This window comes from Carya illinoinensis, chromosome 3 (assembly GCF_018687715.1).
Source record: "Carya illinoinensis cultivar Pawnee chromosome 3, C.illinoinensisPawnee_v1, whole genome shotgun sequence".
Taxonomy (NCBI): domain Eukaryota; kingdom Viridiplantae; phylum Streptophyta; class Magnoliopsida; order Fagales; family Juglandaceae; genus Carya; species Carya illinoinensis.
The window spans coordinates 1,582,725-1,604,679 of NC_056754.1; the positions used below are offsets into that span (position 1 = coordinate 1,582,725).

At 35.6% G+C, this 21,955-nt stretch overlaps 2 protein-coding genes across 7 annotated transcripts; both read right to left on the bottom strand.

Moving 5' to 3' along the window:
- Positions 1 to 1,080: 1,080 nt before the first annotated feature.
- On the bottom strand, positions 1,081 to 1,938 carry LOC122303440. Its single transcript, XM_043115221.1, has one exon. It carries the CDS (start codon positions 1,822 to 1,824, stop codon positions 1,141 to 1,143), a length of 684 nt encoding a protein of 227 aa, XP_042971155.1. The 5' UTR covers positions 1,825 to 1,938; the 3' UTR covers positions 1,081 to 1,140.
- Positions 1,939 to 3,830: 1,892 nt separating this feature from the next.
- LOC122302355 (phospholipase SGR2) lies at positions 3,831 to 21,601 on the bottom strand. 6 transcript variants are annotated; one of them, XM_043113564.1, is made up of 21 exons: positions 20,710 to 21,596; positions 19,519 to 19,619; positions 18,958 to 19,152; positions 17,277 to 17,432; positions 16,825 to 16,896; positions 16,585 to 16,737; positions 16,249 to 16,299; positions 13,675 to 13,845; positions 12,963 to 13,112; positions 10,545 to 10,610; positions 9,898 to 10,449; positions 9,743 to 9,815; positions 9,541 to 9,662; positions 9,232 to 9,304; positions 8,898 to 9,000; positions 7,608 to 7,701; positions 7,456 to 7,518; positions 6,633 to 6,681; positions 6,046 to 6,149; positions 5,138 to 5,184; positions 3,831 to 4,589 (listed from the first exon to the last, which is right to left on the bottom strand). In XM_043113564.1, the coding sequence occupies exons 1-21, from the start codon at positions 20,936 to 20,938 to the stop codon at positions 4,343 to 4,345; spliced, it is 2,871 nt and encodes a 956-aa protein (XP_042969498.1). In that variant the 5' UTR covers positions 20,939 to 21,596; the 3' UTR covers positions 3,831 to 4,342. The 6 variants fall into 6 exon arrangements, 4 of the variants coding, with proteins under 4 accessions (XP_042969498.1, XP_042969499.1, XP_042969500.1 ...); XM_043113565.1 differs by lacking the exon at positions 5,138 to 5,184 and having other exon boundaries at positions 4,450 to 4,589; positions 20,710 to 21,599; XR_006240446.1 differs by lacking the exon at positions 6,633 to 6,681 and having other exon boundaries at positions 4,491 to 4,589; positions 20,710 to 21,600.
- Between the last annotated feature and the right edge of the window lie 354 nt (positions 21,602 to 21,955).

Sequence of the window (21,955 nt, forward strand, 5' to 3'; positions counted from 1 at the left end):
TGTACTTTATTAAGATGTGTATAAAAGGAGCTCATGTAAAGACACTTATTAACACAATTCGAATTCAAAGCAGTTCACACTTGCTTTAGCAAAGTGTTGTGTTTCTCATTTTATTTTCCTTCAAAGTTTTAACAATAGAGTATGATATTGATTCTAACGCGCGTATTTGAAAATATAATTTCGAAACAAAGGATTCAAATCATGAGTGCTGTATTTGTATCATGATCATGATATCCCCAAAAAATTAAAGGTGTTGTCCATGAATAATCATCTCTCTCTCTCTCTCTCTCTCTCTCTCTCTCTCTCCATGTATGTATTGTCATCGGTCATGATCATGATGATCTATCTCCCAATCAAATTCACCAAAAATCAATCATTATAACTACTCAAAATGGACTATATCTCCATTTAATATCATGATCAACCCGCATTAATAAATTATAATAAATCCTAAAAAAGACGGAATTATTTGAATTTTTCTCTTTTGAACTTTTGAAAAGGATAGATTGATCAAGGAGATATTGCAAGCACATCATGGAGGAGTAGTACGTACGTAGTAGATCACTGGGGTCGATTTTGATTATAATACCACCCTATTGATTTTAATTAATTGATGGTATTAATTATAATACCACCCGTATTAGTTATTCTGATAAGTTTGGTTAATTAATACTGTGATCTTTAATTAATTAATTCCTAATTGACTTCATAAAGTTCTGAAAACAATAAATATATTCTCAAAATCAAAATCAAGAACGAACCGAAAAGTAGAATCTTATATGTATGTAATAGAAACTGATCATAACATTCATAGAAATTGATTCATATATATCATCGATCCCAAAATTAAATCATATATATGGACATGATGACATTGCCTGACACGAAAGACTTTACTACGTATATACCATAATACCAACAACCTAATTAAGCCAATCAACGTAATGACAAGTGACAACCTTCAAACGTACGTACTAACACGAAAAACTTCTAGCCAGTTAACCAGCAGCTGCTAATTAATTAGGCAACCTCTCTGATCTCTCTGTACTATTAACCAAAACCGAGAGATATATTGTCCGTTAGTGAATCAGAATCATGAAGCTCGAGATCCCATAATTTCCATCTCAATCCATTGCTCAATTAATTATCATTTGTACGTGGTCCTCTCTTTGAGAGCTTGAACACAGGCATTCTTCTCAAGGAGAAGACAAAGCAAAGTTCTCCCGTCCGAACATGGCGGAACATCCACACCGTAACGAAATCTTCATACTTACGCAGCTCATGTTCTTTACAAAACTTATTCCACCCTTCCGTAAGAACATGAAACTTGGAAGCCCAGCGCTTGAACGTCATCGAACACTCTTTACCATTCATGTCATACACAGTGACCGGAGTTCCCCGAACAAGATCGTGGATCTTGTACAGCAGTGGCAAGAGGAAGTTCTCGACGTCTGCTTTGTTGAAAGACAGTCTGCATTGGTCAGTCCTCACGTCGGTGGGTGTCAACTGCTTCTCAAAAGGCTTAGAGCACGCGCCTATGAGGCCGCTGAGGCTCTGCACCGGGGGACAGTCTGGGGGACTGTAGGGGCCGAAATGTTGGTATGTCTGCGAATGTGAACTTTGAATAGGTTTTGGTTCGGTTTTTGCATGTTCCTCGTTAAATCTTGATCTTTCTGCACGTTCAAGCAAAGCCATGGCTAGCTTTTCATCTGATTTTGCATGCTTAATCGCTAGAAGAATTATAGCAGCTCTGAACTCCATGCTAAACTCCTCAAGATTAATGCCTTTGCCATTAACCCATTCACTCAACTTTCTTTTCCCCATAATTCCTTTTCCTGCAAGGATTCTCACAGAGAGAGAGAGAGAGAGAGAGAGAGAGAGGCGAATCTCCTAGATTACTGATCTCTTTAATTAATGTTTTTTGGAGGAAATTTCCTTGTACGCAATATAACTAATGTGGGTTTAATTATGAGAAAATCTTTTTGAGAAAATCTATTCGTACGTGGCACATGAAGCTAGGCAACAAAATGTCTCTCTTTTTTTTTTTTTTTTTTTTTTTTTTTTTAAGATAAGCAAGCAAATAATCCTCGTTAAATGGGGTGAGATTCTCTAACAAACATTTAAAAATAATAACACTTAAAAATAATAACACTGTAAAGTGGTGGATAAAAATGAAAAAAAAAAAAGATTTTTGCGATTAATTTTTTGGCCTTTATCCATGTCTTACAAATTGGGCGTCGTCTTAAAAGATAATAATAAGTTGTTTGTAAAAAGTTTCGAACAATAGAATCACTACTGGTAACAGTGAAACCTCCGTTGAAAGGGGTGAGAATGGTAGATGTATTGTTGTTTGTTCTCTTAAGATGATTTTTGAAGAGATTCGTAGTCCATTCAAGATCACCAGTCAGGAAAAACAATAACATAATAGAAAGCATGACATCGGGTGGACTGATCTGGGGGCAGTGATCTACGTTCTTGTGCTCTTGTGATGGAGTGAGGCAGCCACGCAAAGGTAGGATGGAGACGGGATGGCCCAGATCATCTGAAAGATTTCAACGAGATGAAGCTGCTGGTACGACGTGTGTAACTGTCAGATGCGTCTAAGCATGACTACGCGTGAAGGCCACACGCAGCAAGCTGCGTGTGAGTCCAACACGCCAATCTTTTTGGTGCGACTTCACTTTGTTCTAGTAGATCGACTGCTGTAGGATGGGATGATATTGTGTGTGTAGACGGATGGCGGTTGGAGAGTAGTAGCTTTAACCAAAATCAAACCATTGGAAGTAAGAGAAAAAAAATACTACCTTAAAAATATATACACAATATAAAAATAGAAAGGAGAGTGAGAGGGTGATCTCCGATAACGGTTCTTACTGAAATGGAACTTTTTTTAAAAAGAAGACTTTCTCTCTCTCTCTCTAAAAGCGTTCAAAGTCAGCTTGCATAGAAAAGTGGGCAACAAGGTTTGTCTAGATCTTATGTTTTCTACGCATAATTTTCGGGCGGTATGAATCAATTAATTGGCACCTGTCAAGAAAAATCATGGCGAATAACGTCCCATTGGCGAGTTAGCGTTGGTGCATAACATTAAAGTAATTAAATTCCGCGAGGAAGTAATTAAAGGCAATTAAAGTAATTGCCTTGTTACCCAATCATAACAAGGAGACTTTAATCAAAGGAATTAAATTCAATATTTAATTCATGGTTCAAATGGAACTCGAAATTAAAGTATATAACATTGTAGTGCTCACGTTTTCAATACCAAACTAATTCTGCTCCTTCTCAACTTCATTCCGCGAGGAAGGTTTAAAAACAAAGACAAGGCAAACGGAAGGGAAAATCTCCCCCTCACCCAAAAAAAAAAAAAAGAAAGAAAAAATTACAAATTAAATAAGGATTAGCAGTCTTCTTGCATAAATTTAATTCCAACACAGCAGATTTACAAGTGATGCTACATATAGTCGTGAAATGTGCAAGTTTTGTAGAGTTGTTTTGAAAAAAAAAAAAAAATCTATTATTAAAAATTAATTTCTTTCTTGTGAAGAACGTATTTATTTATTTTTTTAAAGTGATTGTACAGTACTTGTATACTCATAAATGCAACTATCATTTTTATTATTATTAATAGAGTAATGATCTTATTCACTTTAGAGTTTATTACCTTAATTTGTTACGACTCACACTTACTGTATATGTGATAAATTTTAAGAAACTGTCATTTAAATAGACGTTGGAAGCAACCTATTAAAATGTGCCATATCAACATGTATGATGCGAGAAACCATTAAAGCAAATCCAAATCAAAGTTAAAGAAAAAAATTAATCTCAGGTTTATAAAAGAGAGGGATAGAGATATCTAAATTAACACCCCTCTAGATCATTTAAATGATCTGTCCATATAAATATTGATTGAAAAACACCACATGACTCGTTATATACTTCCATGTCAATTCACATAAATCCCACAGGAAGTGTGCCACCATATTTCCTTTAAGGTACAGAGAGAAATCGTTCTGCCATTTAACTAACAGTAACTCCACTACATAGCACAACTGGCCCTCTCTCTCTCACTCTCTCTCCCCCTTCCTTCCTTGGGAGAGCCTTATGTACCTCCGCGCGTCCATATTCACAGCCATATATCCTTTCCAATGTACCTCTGACTGATTCTTGCATTCCCATCACCATATGGCATATAATAAATTTGAACTTCATGCAATGCGAAGTATATGAAATAATTTGTAATTTGGCCTAGAATGCAGCGATAAGACAACAGCAAAAATGGCTTCGACTTCCACCAGTTGCACTTGCATTTATAGGTATGTGGCGAGAAGTATGCATGCTGCTATGATCGTCGCTTTTTAAAAATCTTCTTGGCTTTCCTTGAGAAATTTCTAACCATAATATTGTCGGAGAATGTCAACGGAAGCTCTTCATCAACAGTCTCTCGCTGATCAGACCAGCCTGTGGAACCACTTCCTTCTTTTGAGTTGGTTGCACTGGATTCCTCTGATGAGTTAGGGTCTTCAGGTATATCTCGATACAAGTGTTTTAATATGAAAAGAGCAGTATCAAAATCCCTCCAATAGTTACTGTATACCAAAATTCACAAATTAAAAGAAGAGCCAATAAACAAAAGCAATAAAACATGCAGACTGAAGTTAATCACTGAGGTTATCATTCACAAGCATAGCAATGGGTAAAACATGTTTGCCAGTTTTTAGGCCCCAGACTACCCATTGATTGTGGATATACAGAAGCACTTCAACTAGCATGAAGTCATGCATCCCATTTGCAAGCAAAAGGGATACTGGACCTTCAAGAGTTGCTGCAAAGGAACATTCCAAAGTAGAGCTTCTTTATAAGGTAGCCCAAATGATAGTTATACGTGGCATTTCCCAAAGAAAGCTTGACAATTACTCAAGGTATTCCTTTGAGACATTACATGCTTTCCATTTGACAAAATATGATTGATATGCGTCCAGAAAAATAAAAGTATATCACAAACTTAATCAAAATCACTTTCAGTGTGGAAGTGTAACAATGGGTTTGTTGTCTTAATATTAATAAAACTAGCCTATGCTCATTTCTCGATAGCACAGTAGTAATGCCATTATGCATCTCGATACAAGATACTTACGTATGTGATCCAAGGGCTTGTAAGTATGGATGCTCAAATGTTTTATCCTGCAGGATCAACATCAAAACTCTGATTTGAAACTCAAAAAAAAATAGCTAGTACTCATAATTTATCATGGATGTTTCAAATTAAGAGGAAGAAGAAATAAGGCATAATTTATCATGCTGGGAACTGTTAACAGAATAAGATAGTTACTACTAAGAATTCCTTACCGTGATAAATGTGTTAAACATTTGCACACAATTCAATCCAACATGAGTCACCATTGAAAATAAGCACATAACTTTTGGGTCCATTTAACCCTTTAAATTTCTTTCAATTGTATTAACTCATGTTGTTACCCTAGCGCATCTGTAGATCTTCAATGCATATGTATGAACCATCTTAGGTAACTCACCACATGTTTCTCTTGTATACACTGTGTGATTGGCCACACCTATTAATAAAGTTAATTATAAAATAAAACTCTCCCACATCTTATCCTCGATTGGTGCAGCCCACACATCTGTTAAAATATGAACATGGCTCATTTTATCTTTCCTTTTGTTGCAAGTCATCCATCTCATCTCAAGTCTCTCCACATTCACATCATGATGGCATTTATCATGAGGCTGCCATGTTAAAGACCTACATGTGCTAGGTTCCATAACCTTTGCTTTAGAAGATGAATGCAACAAGGTGGGAACACATGAGCAGTATGGCAAGAATGCTGCTCCTAGATCAAATTAGGTCCTTGTACAAACAATTAGTATATCATCAATTTTACAATTTGTTACGCGACCAATAGATATATACATGCAGTTATTAGCGTGTGCATGAGCATATTGGAGTGTGTTTGTCAAGTTAAACAATAATGGACACGAAATGTATGTTTCTAAGGATTGGTATCAAATTGGTAAACAACATACTTGAAGCATGTGATCAATATGTCCTTCTTCACTTCCAGTTAATCTCTCCATCATAAGAGAACCGTATGATCTCTCTTCTTTTTCTTGGGAATCCCCTCCCGACTCTGCAATAGAAAGAAAAAATTGGAGGAATGTATTAACAAATGCAGACAAGGAATATAAGTTTGCAGCCCCTGATATGCTTAAATAGAAAAATAAGGGCTTATGCAACATATACCAACTAATTTTTTTTTGACAAGTCATATACCAACTAATTTAAATTAGGACTCTGCTGTACTGGGTTATATTATTAAATTTAAGTTTTAAGTTTCTGTTTTAAGGTATTGTATGCTTTTTTTTTTTTCCTCCTTTTTGATAATGTGCATGTGTGGGACACGATGGGGAAGAGAGAAGAGAAAGAAGGAAGGGGGGGGGGGGGGGGGGGGGGGGGGGCGGTGTGTTGCGGGGAAGAAGGCTTCTTTGCTAACATAATATTCTGATTCCTTCCTACTTTGATGAGCAGGATGAGGACAATATGAAGGTGGAAAGGGGGGAGAAATAAAACAAAGGAAAACAAAGCAAACCAGAAGGATGAAATATCATGTTACCTTCTGCACTATCCGCATTTCTGGATTGGCAAACCGTGAGCACTTTGACCTGTTTAAACAGTAAACAGCCCCAAACTGTAACATCTTGAGCATGACTAAAAAGCAAAGACCACAAACATTCAATGTGGCAAACGTTAACCAAGCACCGATAGATCCAACCATAACTCAAGTTTACAGGGTAAAGTAATAATCAATACATGGCTATCAATCCTTAAAAGCCTATATAGATGCATATACATTTACATGATTACTTTCTGAGCTAATGAGGAGAATATTTAATTTCACCTGTCAAGCAAAGAAACCAACACTAGTTTTGAAGCGCCATAAATAGGTATATTATATATAAAGGAGACTGAAAAAACTTAAGGGCTTCTCGCTTCTGGAACATGATTTAGACTTCCAAATTTAAATTAATAATATGGTGTGCAAATGTACTTGAAACCACTCACAACCTGAAACTCCATCTTTCAATTTTACCGAGTATATCATCCACGACAACCTCCCTACCCACTTCCACAGCTTATATGTAGAGCACCCCTTTCTCAAACTTATAAAAGCTTCTCACCGGGTAAAATAACAAAAATTATACAGATGGGGAACCAAATGCAAAGAAGTATTCTATGTTCCCTTGGTAAAAGCTTAAGAAACTCTCCCCACTCAAATCTGTCCATATCTAGATCCTTTTTTTGAAGTCCCCCTCATAAACGTGAACTATTCGTGCAGATAAGAAGTATCAAAGAAGACCAGGATTACAAAGAAACTAATCTGAATCATGCATACAATAAACTCAAGAGACAACTTTTGAAGGTCTGATAGGGCTCACCCTTACGGAGTGCATGTGATCCATTAGTGCCTGGGTACGAGCTGCAAAATCTTCAGTAAATTCCTGCACCACATAGTGTGAGCATATTAAAACACGCTTGGGGAGAGAGAGAGGGAGTTGAATCCACATTTATGCAATGTCAAAAGGCATACCTGAAATCCAATATGCAACCGCCTTCCACCCTTGTGATAGGGTATAAGAACAGGGCGCTTACCGATGTATTCTTTACAAACAAGTGGTTCTATTCTGTACGAAATTCGAGAAACTTTCTATCATATGTTGTAAAGCTGCCGCATATGACCAGATTTCAATATAAACAATGGAAGCTAGAGATTGAGATTGAGAAAAACGCAAATAGAGAGAAAACTCTGAGGTAAACTCTAGGATTAGGGTTTCTTTAAAAATAATTGAATATGTGTCTTCTGAAGCCCACAAGCTGGAGCTAAGGAAAAGAGGCAAAATTACAATAATGATCATATAATATAATAAGGAATAAAATAGGTATCTTGCTAAAATCTAGCTGAAAAACCAGAATAAAATCATTCATCAAAATAAACATTACCATATAAGAAAAATCCTTTTTTTGGATTAGCGCTATGAGATAAGTAGCATGATCATACCCTTCCATGTATGTATGGTAAACGACTTGTCTTTTATAAAAAGTAATATGTATGTATGCCTTGATTGAATACCCATTTTTTAAGTACCAAATTATGATATGATGAAAGTGAGTATCAATGCATGTTAAGATATGTTTTATATGCATCATATTAGCGGTTCCCCTTGTGGCCACAAGATGTGGAACCCATGCACAACCTTGCATATGGGCTTAAGGTGTGTTGGCCAGTCAAATAAGTCAAGATAGGTTATGATAAGATTAAATGAAAGAAAGATACAAGTTTAATGAGTTATGCTTAGTACATGTTACATGTTTATGTTACTATAAGTATACGTAGTAAGTATGCATGCATTTCAAGAAAACTCTGTTTATCATGTTTACTCTATGATGTACTACTGTATTCAACTCATTTTTGTATGTTTTTATCATTTTAACCACCCAAAGTGAGGATATTTATAATGATGGAACTGCAAAATGGGACTTGGCACAGGGAGGCATGGCATTAGATCATTTACAAAGCTTTTAAGTTATGATTTTTTTTATATAGTACAAAGTTTGAGAAAATTAAGAAGTGCTTCCATGTACTCTCTTTTAGATTGTAATGATGTTTTATTTTAAATCATGGAATCTTTTATACTTGGTGCTTCATTAATTTTTTTCTTTTTTCTTTTTTTTAGGCAAGGTTAGTAGCACTCCGGTTTCCCAAATAAATGACATTGTTCTTAACCCTGTGGGAGAGGGGTGTTACATATGAAGTCTACTAACCAAACGAAAGCAGAAAAAAGATGTACAACTGCAATGAAAAAGAGTTGATTTAACAGACCTGTATGCCACAGGATCAAATGGGTGAAAAATATTAAACATTTGCCTACATGCAGGCATCTCTTCACTTATATTTTCTTCTTCCCAATAGTTCTTTCCTTTTCCTAGAACCAAAAAGACAAATCAACTCATCAGATCTAGATTTTGTTAGTTTAAAAAACTGCCACATATCTGAAACCCCTTTTTTGTGAATCAATAATTTTATAGAAGACCGAAATAACACGCAAGTCAATATTCTATATTATGGTTAAACTAACCATTTTATATCACAGCTTAAACAATATTCATGCACCCATATAAGAGCATCTTAAGTCCATAGATGTATTGAATCTCACCAATCCCAATACGAATATTACGAAGTGCAAGGAATACTCCAAGAGGTGATCCAACTGCAAAGAATGTGTCAACCTGATGTAGAAAGATTGAAGCAAAATCAGAAAAATATCCCTTCCAAAATAAATCTGGATCTGATTTGCAACTAAACTTCATAAAGAACAAGTTTCACTCTCCTTCAAAGGTACGAACATTTTTTTAGAAATTTACATGCAGTAAATAGAAATATAGACCAAAAATAATATATCATGCAAAAAAAGGAAACAAATAAATAACATAATCAAAGAATCAGAAATCCCCCTCTGCTTTACCTCAAATTCAAGCTTCGTGTACTTAATGTATGGAGTATAATTCCTTGGTGCATCATCTTGCCCAGGTAGCTGCTTCTCATGTATGGGTGGCTTTGCAATAGTTGCAGGAACCTCCATATTTCCTGTATCTAGAAATATTAACACAAATGGAGTTCCACATATAGATAAAAAGAAAAAAGATTTTGTGATGATTGGCAATTACCTTGATGCAAACTTGTATCTCCACCTCCACACTGCTTTTCCAATTTTACTATCTTGGTCTTTAGGGAATCAATCTAAAGCAGCAAATATTAGATGTTAATCAAATGGTGCACAGAGAAAGACACGAAGAAAATTAGCCTTTTTATAAATTCCAACCTCTTGCCTCAGCAATTTGATCGTTTTCTCTTCATTACTTATTTCTTCACACAATTCCACAGCCTTTTTCTCCAAGCCATCAATCAGGAGTTCAGAACTCATGTCTGTAGTTTCACTTAAGCCTTCCCTTTTTGGAGAAAGTATGTCACTAGAATCACAGGGCAGTTCATCAAAGTCTTTCTGACCACGTGGTTGGTTGGAGTCCGTAGCCTTTGTACATTCATCTAAATTTGAAGTGATAGGACCCACAATTGTGGAAAATTCTTCAGAATCTCCTTTATCTTTTACCAAAAGAGCTGTTTGTGCAGTTAACTTGTCTTCAAAGTGACCCACCTTGTCCTGAGTTTCATTAATTACTGTTAAGTTTTTATCCTCCTGCTTAGTCAAATAGTCGCATGGAGAAGACTGGTTGTTCATATCAGGAGATGATTCTTCATTTCTATTGTGTTCTTTGTACATCCAATCCATCGGAAATGGGGAAGATAATTTCTCCTGATGGCAGAGAATATCATAGGAGAGGACACTTCCCAAAGAATGTGCGTATATGGAAACCTATACAAATGGTAACAGAGATAAATGTATTGAACTTTTAAGGCCATATAATTCTTTTAGAAAAAGAAAACAATGGATGTTCTTCAGCTTCAAACCTTTCCATCGTAACCCGGATTCCTCTTCAGAAACTTCAAATACAACCGATTTAATTGGTTGGACACCTGGAGGAGAAGTATTTTTTATCAATTCAAGGTTTAATAATGTTGTTACCTCCAATACCCTTAACAGCTTGAGTTGGTAACTTCTAAATAAAAATCTTTCTTTTTCAAAGCAACAGCTCAAGTTGCTGAGAAAGACAGTATAACTGGCAATAGAACATCTTGATGCAAACGCATCTGAAACATTTTGAAACAAAGGATACAAATCACTGTATTTGCATATGCCTCTGACAAAGGTGTTATCCATGAACACTTCCTTATTTAATCATTAACTACTCTCAGTAACAGTAACTCCTTAACAACTGTTGGATGACTATATACCTGTAGCATACCCCCTAAGGTACACCAGAGAGTTCCTCCAATAATCTTGCTTTTCACCATCTTAGGTACCTTAAAAGTACAATTAAACTTTTTAATTGATTGATCAGAAAACTTTAATTATTTTCAAAAAACTTTTTAGTCACATTTTATGGAAAAAGAATTTTTTATTTTATTTTATTTTTTATTTTTTATCAGGGATGGAAACTCTGAAGCTCGGCAGGCTCCCTTGGGACTAGCCACCACTTTACTATGACTTTGATTTTGGGAAATATTTATAATCATAGTCTTCTGAAAGTTAATGTAGGCTGTGACTTGCAAGTATACTGGAACAGTCCGGCAAGGCCAATATTGGTCTAGGTATAATACTCTTTTCAGAATCTTCTTGGGAGTAGCCACTACTTCACTTAGACTTTGATTTTGGGAAATATTTATAATCATAGTCTTCTGAAAGGTAATGTAGGCTGTGACTTGCAAGTATATTGGAACAGTCCGGCAAGGCCAATATTGGTCTAGGTATAATACTCTTTTCAGAATCATGTAAAAAGTTCTTTTAATCTGATATCCAAAATTTGAGACTTGAAGAATTTCGTGTCTATAGAGCCCAGAGACTTAAAATGTCCAAGCGTCAACTTCAATTCTTTCACCATATTCTGGTATAATTTATTGCTTTGTTGTTCATCTACCACTTTACAACTGCTATTATATTAGTTGAACAAGTGACGCCTTTTTTACAATAACAACCATAAATGACTTTTTTCATCATGTTGACTATATTTTTCATATTTATCGAGTTTCTCTAAATCCCAATCATATTTAGTGCAAGACACTATACTATCTAGATAGGAGCAGCTAAAGAATGCAATCCTATTAAAAAGAAATGCTAGTCCATGCCAATCAAGAATTTTACATGACATAAACCTCGTTTAACTGGGGTGGTATGCCACAATCAACACTAATTTAGCATTTGAATGTTAGAAAGTCATTAATACTGTCATATTAGTTCCTCTGAATGGTAATCTTACCATATATTGCCAAGAGATCACCGTGCTACTACCAAAAGCAATTTTTTTTTAATAGTAAATAAGAATTTTATTAAAATAGGCGAAGCCAAGTACACGGGACATATACAAGAGCAACACCTATGCATGAGTGCCTAAAGATACAAGGAAATCATGTACGTTCATGCCATTAAAGTCTATTACAATCAACCAATGGAATAAGCTATGAAGAAATAAAGTTCTAATCTCATCCCTTGTCCGTTCAATATTCTCAAAACTTCGACCATTCCTCTCCATCCATATGCACCACCATTAGACAGATCGGTATCATCTTCCACATAACTGCAATTTGAGTGGTACCTTGGATGCCTTGCCAATTGGCCAAAAAATCAATAATCCTTCATGGCATCACCCAATGGAGCCCCTACTCTAGCAAATATATCTTTCCACAAACTCTTTGCCGAAAGCAAAATAATTGTGCCTATAATCATTTTTTCCTAGAATCATTTTTTTTTTTCTTATGATTATAAAGCAAATTTACAGGCTAAATAGAAAGTTCAAAATCCAAAGCTCAAAGAGAGTCAACAACTCCAAAATAGAGACAGGAATTGAAAAAGTGGAAATTGCAAATAGGACCATGACAGTTCCTCCATGGAGCATTCATTTCCTACTTGGGGCTAAGGGATTTAAGGAAGGGAATCTTTATACTTCCAAAAGTTCTGGAATATTAATATACTGATGAGCTAGGTCTACGGTAACCGAATTCAAAGATGGGTTCCTAATTCTCTGGATGGCAGGAGAAAAACCCAACTGATATAGATGTGCTTGTTGATGTGATGAAGATGCTTAAGCATCACAAAACAGAAATACTGGCTCCAACAGAATATTTAATGGAATTAAATGCAGAGCCAGAAGTACCAAGATTAAATTAGACTTGTCCCATATGTGATGTTTTAAACCCAATTACACAGAAAGTACTGAAACAGATGCTTAAAATAGAGAAACAAGAAAGTAAGAGAATATATAGAAGCAATACCGAGTTGATAATATCCTGACAATAGATGGGGCTCATGTAGTATAATACGTCATGAACAGTTGCGCTCAACGTGACACGCAGACCTCGTACTCCATCTAGAGTAATTTGTTCAACGGCAGTTTCACCACTAAGCTTCAAACCCTTTCTCCACTAGAATAAAAATACCATTACGTTAGTTACAGAATGTAATGATGATCCAAAAACTCCAACCCAAATGGGGTCAGTGGTCAAAATACTCCAATCCTCACAAAAGGGGTCAGTGGATAAAATGTCCATGCAAAACATGAAAGAATAAAGCCAAAAAACTACAGGTATTATCCTTTTACTGGTCCTGATATAGAATGCCACAACGCTCTGATTGTAGGATAGTGCTTCCAAATTTTCATGGCATATTGGGTTGAGGAAATAATCGGCACGCCTCACTCCATTCAACTCAAGCTACGTGAATTATTCAATATAGTCTGCCTACACTAATATTATCTACTTAACATTCCTTTCCAACCCCCGGAGGATAACAAATTGCTTTGTCCAAGTTATATATACCTTCATATTTTCCATTCCCTATTTTCTCATAGTAAACAAAGCCTGATCTTATCAAGATCACCCGCAACTAAATGCATTGTTTAACCATACCATATTGTACAGGAAACTCCACTCATTTGACAAAAGAATCAATTCTACACAAGAAAAAAGTGTCACATGAGAATGTTACCTGGCATGGGATAAAAATGACTCTCTGAGTGCCACGTTGGTGAGAAGTAAGATGCCGTTCAGAGAGACTTTCTGTGATATTGCGAAAATTGCTAACATCATCAACCAAATTAGACTTCTCCAACCTTTGACCAATACCATGAACCATAAAAACTAGGTGTCGCACAGGTACCTATTCCAAAAATTTCAGTCAAACAGAAAAAAAAATATATATATATATATATACATATATATAGGAGCTTATTGTAATGAAAATACCAAAGAGTAAGCTGAGTTTTTGGGTCATCTACAGGAAACCTAGTTATGCATCTGGACTTGTCACTTAATTCAAAAGAACTTGTCTAAACAAAACATGGCATATATATGTAAACATTTGTATGGTATGTCTTTCGGACATTGTTGTGCCATGCCATGGATGCCAAAGAGGAAAGAAGAGGGAACATGAAAAAATCAGAAAAAGAAAAAAAAAAAATCCCCTTTTCCTATAGCATGGGTTATTGGAGTTCTGCCAGAGCCCACACGAATAGGGCTACAACAAGGCTGGGCCATTTTTAAACAGATGAAGCTTAGGTTGGCCTCGTTCATCTAAGGAACACATGGATCCCCAGACTCAAATGCAAGCTCATATAAAAAGGTCAAACTAAATGTGGTTCTATTTAGATTACGGACCCACTTGTTTTGGACATAAGAGTCACAAACAAACCCAGATAAGAAAGTGAAACCAAAAGCCCAAGGAAACCCAGCGGCCCATCACAAGGTCCATTTAAACTGATCTAGTAAAGGCATAGTCTAGACCTTTTTTTTTTTTTTTTTTTTTTTTTTTTTTAATGGGTAATAAGAGATTTTATTCCAAGTGAACAGGCATAGCCTAAGTACACAGAAAGTATACAAGAGAATACATCTAAGTACAAGCTAAAGCAAAACAGTCTAAACCTTTTCTGATGATTATGGATTTAAGTAAAGGTATTTGATGAGATTATCCCATGTAAAAAAGTGGGAGCTTGATTCTATGTAACACCTATTCCCGTAAGTACGGAATGTTACGTAACATTCATAGTGTAATGCCCGGTAAAGAGATTCGACTTCATAAAAATACCTCATTACGAAACTATGCTATGCAATGTATGGCCAATTCAAGGTTAGCCCCTTTTTATGAACCCTCAATGAATTATGATCATATGTTTATGATGCATTATGTATGCCATGCTGAATGGTATGTCTATTACATTATGTTATGGAATGCTTATGTTATGCTATGCCATGTAACACTCATGTCATGTTATGTTATGTTATGTATTTTATGTTATGATTAAGTAAGAATTCATGTGAAAAATAAGTTAAGATTGGCCTTATGTTATGGGTGGATGTACAAGCCACGAACTTAAGTGTGGCCCGCCATAAATATGCTATGATGTATTTGGTGACACAGACCTAAGCGTGCTTTACCATATGCTATGCTATTATATATGCGGTGACACAAACCTAAGTGTGCTTCACCATATGCTATGTTATGATTTATACGGTGCCACAGACCTAAGCGTGGTTCACCATATGTATGCCATGATGTATGAGGACCTAAGCATGGTTCACCATATGTTATGCTACGATTTATACGGTCAACAACAATTGGACTGATGCACATATGTTATGATGGCTACTAAGTGAAAGACAAGATGAATAAGTTATGTACGAATGATATGAAATGCGTGGAGTCAGTCGTTCATGCATGCATGTTACATGTATGGCCATGATTATGATTAATTCCGCCTATGTTACTGATGAATGATCTATATGCTATGTGTATATGTATGATGATGCATGAAAGTTTTCTAAGTTAAGCCTAATGTCAAGCTAAGTTAAGTTTACAGTATGATGCTATTACTGAGTCTTTGACTTATTTGTTTGCTTCTCTGCTTTTATGTTTTAATGTCCCAGATGATCATTGTGTGTATACAAAGCAGGAGTAACAGGAGTAAATTATTCTTCTAGAGATTTAGACCTTGAATAAGTGTTAATACCACATGGGTTAGTTATGATTAGACAGTTGAATAAGCGATTTTGGCACATAGGATTAGTTCATATTATTTTATTATGTTTCTAGTTTTTAAAATTATGAAACTATGTTATGCTAAGTTAGTTTTATGATTATATAAATGATTTTTATGAAGTTGAATCTCTTTACCGGGCATTAAGCTACGAACGCTACAAATAATTGTAACATTCCGTACCTATGGAAAGGGGTGTTACATTCTAACATAGCCAACAAATTGGGGTAACGCTCTCTATAGAAAAAAGGTACTTTTCTAACTTATTGCTTGTATTGATGTGGATACAAGTTCCTCAAGTTATAGGAAGTTCAACCCAGTGCGGCACTTGGAAGTTCATTCTCACATGTCTAGTTTGCAATATCAAAACTATTAAAGATTTTCTAGTCTCTGTAAAGAGAGACTTTTTGAACAAAAAAAGGACAACACCTCATTGTATATACGTACATTATGTAATGACTTCATTAAAAAAATAAAAAATCAAATAAAAATAAAATAAATGAAAATGAGCAGCATGCTATGGTATGTACCTGTGAACAGTAATCATCCATTTCCTCCTCCTTTTGCTGACGTAATTCATCCTGAAAAAATAAAAAGGAAAGAAATAATTGTTACAAGGGGGATTACAGACTACTATTATACAAGTGGAAACAACAGCTCCCATAAATTCGTGTGCATAAACACTCACGCAGCCATTTGGAATTGAAAACTTGACTTCACCCTCCACCTTTTTATTCAGAGAGGAGGAGATTCGGTTTGGTCCCCAGTCCATTGGCATATTTTATGTACAATTATGTAACAGGAAATGAAAGAAAGGTAATGAAATTTCTGCCATGATAATGTTGGAGGGGAGAAAATATAGAAACCTGGCTGGGCTTTGGCGAGTGAGATGTGGAATAGCCGCGCCTTAACTTTATTCCATTTCTACCTAAACCAAGAACACTAGAAAAACCAGAAGCATCAACATTGAGCCAAGCCTCCCAAGTATCATCTTCTCCGGTAAAAAGTGCATGCAACCCCTACAAGAACAATCCTGCGATATAGTTATGCACCCAATATTCACAACAAAGAGAAAAGAATCCTGATTTACAAAACAATATGCATACTGGCATAAATCCTTGCAGCTCAACTCGAGCTGCAAAAAGTCCTGACGGTTGAAATGTTCTTCGGTGCCAAACCTGAATACAAAAAATCAATCTTTATGAGCTATATTCACACCTCCATAAACAAATATGAGGAAAAGAAAAATGCTTAATTATATGTCACAACAAAGGATGCAATGAGCTTATCAAGTTTATACTTAAAAAATAACAGCAGATTTCAATTTTTTTTAAAAGACAACAAACTGCAATAATTGAAAGCTGCACTAACCTGAAATTCTGTAAACTCATAGACAAAAAATGCAATCTTGAACATCAATATAAATTTTTCATTTTTCTTGATGTCACACTATGACATACTTAAACAAAATTAACAACTAGTAATGGACAGAAGATAAATCCCCCTAGTCAAGACGCTTAATAATTCAATATATCAAACCCAGTACTGTGTAGCAAACCTGGCTACGATATGCAATCTCTAGTTGTTCAGCAACATCTTCACGAAGAGGAAGCCAATCAAGTCCTCCTTTACGAGCAAACCAATGACCTCTTAAAACACGCCGATTTTCTCCACTCCAATAAACAGGGAAACAATGTCTCCTCACTAAATCTACCTGCATATATAATGTAATTTCACTTTTAGAAAGCATATACGAGACAACAACAATGAAGTTCTTTAGAAAGCCTAAAAAGTCGAGGCATATCAATTCAATGAAACTTTCACACATTAAAATTAATTAATTAATGAGCCAAAACTTCCTAAAAGTGAAAGGAACGGGTATGCTTTAAGATATTGTAATCAATAACAACAGATGATATTATGAACAAAATCAGACAAAGAGTTGATGGAAGGCCAGTGTATGCTTGAGAGGGTCCTGTAGTGAAACCTTGGCATGACAGTCGGCATGAGGGAAGCCTTCCACCTAATTGCACAGATGCAACTAGTGCAAACAGAGTAAGTCGCAACAACTTCCCATCTCTAAGAATTGGTCAAAATGAACTAATTAACCAAATTGTAACCTCCACCCCCCCCCCCCCCCCCCCCCCAAAAAAAAATTTCCAAAAAAAAAAAAAAAAAAGATTGAGAGCAGATAGTTTCGAGGACAAGGCAGCCAGTCCACAGGTCCAAGGGTTGCTTCCTAACATGTTTCAAACAAAATCGTCATATAATATCATCATGGCACCAACAAGTTAAATGTGAAAGCAACTTTTTTCACCTATCTCGAAGCCCAAACCCATAATCCACTCAGAAGGGCATTAAGATGAAATGAAAACTTAGACACTCAGTGGAAGATGCATGGTTCTCCTTCCACAACCCACATGCATAACAAAATAAGTTTCGGATCCAGAAAAATATTCTCCAAAAGTCTGAACCAAGTACAACAAAAAGGGCCTGTACATTACTCCAGATGTTGATCTTTAATGATAATTATACATTCAGAGTTTGGCTTTAATGATGAATTAAAACGGACACTCTGAAATCATTGCAGTATTAATAAACATGCTCTTGAGCAATGCAGTTGACCTTCCACTACCCATGACAACAAAACCAATTTTTGTGCCACCTTGTGAGCTTTATGTGAGAGTCTCTGCATCGGCTTAGTTTTTTGTGGGTTTGTATATTACATAAAAAGTTCAAGAAGCCGGTGCCTGGTGTTGAACTGTCATGAAATAAGATACTGGTCAACTAGACAAAGAATTGTCACCTGAAAAGATGCACTGGACTCAAATTTTTTTTTTAGGGGATTAAATATATTAAAATCACTTTGGCATACAATAATGAGGTCATACAACCTTTCAGATGACTTTTGTGTCCTTTTCTCCTCCATTTTCAAAATCTTCCACAATATTAATATCCAAGTACAAAATCAACTGTAGTCCTGAATTATTTTTTCGATTTTCTATAGGACCCCTTCTGTCATCCATTATGTTCTAAATTCTCTTTAATTGAACAGGTGCTGGGAGTTTAAAAACCCATATGATTTGTTCTTCTTCTTTTTTACTTTACCATTCTGTTTAAGTTCCCATCTCTGTTGATCAAAGAATAGTATGTACATCAAATTTGTAGTCACCCTCATTCAAGAAGGTGCTTCCTAGAAAGTTCATAAAGACATCATGCTGAGAAAAAAGTAGGAGTACCTCATAGAGTCCTCCCTTTACAGGGACACCAACTCTCTCCTCTTCAGCTTCATATAATTGGGCTGATCGGGCGCCTTCTGGAGAAGATTCACCTAGTTGCTTATCTACCATCTTACTGGAACTCGGTCGTCCAATTGGACCTTCACTACACTCTGCATATTCCTTCCACCAACTGGAGAGCAAATCCTCCTCTCTCTGTAAAGCGTATTAAACAACCAAATGACACAATTAATTGAGAACATCAGTCAGATGGCTGCCAATTAAAGATATAACAATCATCTGAATTAAGTGATTTAATACCAACAGAATTATCAGCATTCTTTCCCAAAGTATGTCTCTTTTCTTCTAAAGATAATGTCTGGAAGATCTTAACTCAGTGCATAGCATGAATAAATGTATGCAATCTTATTACTATTAAACAAATTTACACAACCTATAGATTCAAAAAGACATCTTGCAATCCAAGTTGAACATGAAAGAGAGAGCTTAGTTATTTAGAAAACTAAAAAGACTACAAAAATTTACTTAAAAAGAAAAAAAAAAAAAGACTACAAAGATGACCTGCAAGAAAGATGCTTCTATTGCAAGAGAATCTCTCATCCCAAATCGAAAATAGTCGCTCTTTCCCACAATCTCAGTGCGAGGGACCGAGGCAGCTAGTTCTGCAGAAACAAGAGAACCAGAACGTCATCTAGATGTATACATGTCCTTAATATGGGGTATCTGACGGTCATGAACTAAAAACTAAAGAAATATAGTAAAATAAAATAAGCAAATAAAGAGGTGCTCGGTATACATGTTTGATCAGAAATCGGCATAAATAAACAAGGGGAATATCAATCTTCTCATTAAATTAGAGGCACTTCCCTTCGAATTCATGTTGAATAAACATATGCTTGGCATTCCTGTGATATATTTGACAGAACACAAATAACTCTTAAGATAATCACTGCAGCAAAATTTCGTTTCTGTTTTTTTCTAATGAAACTCCAAGTATCTTTTTTTCATTGGTAAACAGAATTCTATTGATAAGAGGGATAGGCAATAGCCCAAGTAAATGGGACATACACAAGAGCATCACCTATGCTTGATGACCTAGCGATACAAGAAATTCATGAAAATTCATACCACTAAAATCTACTACAAACATCCAAAGGAAAAAAGTATTAAACAAGAAAGTTCTAAGCTCATCCATTAACCGCTTATGATCTTCAAGGTTTCTATCATTCCTTTTCCTCCAAATGCACCACTATCTATGAAACTCCCAACATCTAATTATACAGAAATTCATGAGATTTGAATTGAGCATCACAATGATTTACCATTATATCTGCCACAAAACTTGAACTGAGATTTTTAATCTTAAGTCTTAATTCATGAGACTTATTAAACCTTTAATATGTACACAATGCCATAACTCTACCTTATACTCAAGATACTCTAAAATAATTGACTATAATTTCTTCATTCCTCTCCTTTGTTTTCTTCATTATTCAACAAGCCATTTAACTTAGATAAAGATTAAAAAAAAAATTCTCATAAATAAAATTCAAACTAATATAAACAACAAAAAGGAATTTTCTGCTTTTGACGGTTAATCATCTATATAGTAAGATTCTGAATTTCCTACTTTTCCTTCTCAGTAAGAAAACCAATCATTATAAGAAAAGCCAACAATGCAAGCAATACACTGTCCCAACATAAACCGCATGCTGCCCATATATGTAAGGGGAAAAACGAAAAATAGCTCACCATTCTCTGCCAAAGGCACCTTGCAAAAATACCACCTAACATCACCCCCATCCGAAGGACTTCTTGTGTGCGCAAGATATTTCTGCCTACCCTTTGAGTGCTCAATCAAATCTTCCAATCTCGCAATGTTTGACGGTGTATTCTTCAACAAGTCAGGAGACACCTCCTCGACCCCACGAGAACCAGAAGCTCCGGAAATCACCATAGGGTTTGCTTCGGAACCCGTCATGAAAACCAGTTAAGCAATTATTGTTATGAATTAAGCAATGAATCCGAAACAGAATTGTCCGATCATGTAAATTACATGAGCTCCCCCAACAGATTCCAGCATGAACTAGAGAAACTCTACACCATGTAATCGACAATCAATCTGACTCAATAGCAAGAATGTGCATTTTTCAGCATGTCCTCCAATGGACAAACTCCAGTCACCGACTGAATTTTTCGCAAGAGGTGGGGGGTGCCACAGGATTGACCAAGAATGAAATTTCAAATTGGAATTTCAAGTGAATCAAACATAACCCATCAAAAGAAGCACCAAGCCAATATCAACTCCAAGAGCAAATGAAAGACGTTCTAAGGAAGAGGACAGCAACAATAGAGCAAAACGGAAGAAGGTAAAACTCGAATAGAAAGAATCTTAAGGGAAGGAATGGGAGGGAATTTGGAGAACCCGGATGCAAAAGAAAGATTATGGAATTTTGTGGGAATAAGAAAAACCCAGAACCCATAGAAAGGAACGATAACGACTTTATTGTTCGGAAGGAAGAATGGCAGCTCGGTGCTGAATTGAATGTCAGGTAGAAATAACAAAAACACGTTACACAGTGGCGGTTTCGGTGCCGTTTTCCTTCTTTATTCATTTTCGTTTTCATTTTCCTTGACTCACGGTTTTGGAATATCCAGAGAACGTGAGCCCGCTGATCCAATCACGTAGCTGGCTTCTGACTATTTTAATGAGTTCGAGGCCTGGGCTATGCAGTTTCGTCTAATTTTGCCCAACTCACCAGCCTTGTAATTCGTTCAAATTTCGGACTTGACAAAAATATGAAACAAGAATCAAATTAAAAGCTTGTTTCAGACTTATGCACTCAAAACTTTGTATTTAATATTATTGTTAATAAATTTATTTATATAAACATATAATTTTTAATAATAAAATAAAAATACTACAGTTTCATAAGGTGAGATTATATAATAATTAATAAATTTATCAACTGATATAACTTGACATAATTTTTAATTA

Bases quoted from the DNA above. Each gene is read 5' to 3' on its own strand.
- LOC122302355 (XM_043113564.1), bottom strand. From the start codon at position 20,938: ATGACGGGTTCCGAAGCAAACCCTATGGTGATTTCCGGAGCTTCTGGT. The intron at 17,433-18,957 runs GTACTCCTACTT...TTATATATGCAG, and splicing joins TAAAGGGAGGACTCTATGAG to GTAGATTTAGTGAGGAGACA. The intron at 6,150-6,632 runs GTAACATGATAT...TTTCTATTGCAG, and splicing joins AAATGCGGATAGTGCAGAAG to AGTCGGGAGGGGATTCCCAA.
- LOC122303440 (XM_043115221.1), bottom strand. From the start codon at position 1,824: ATGGGGAAAAGAAAGTTGAGTGAATGGGTTAATGGCAAAGGCATTAAT.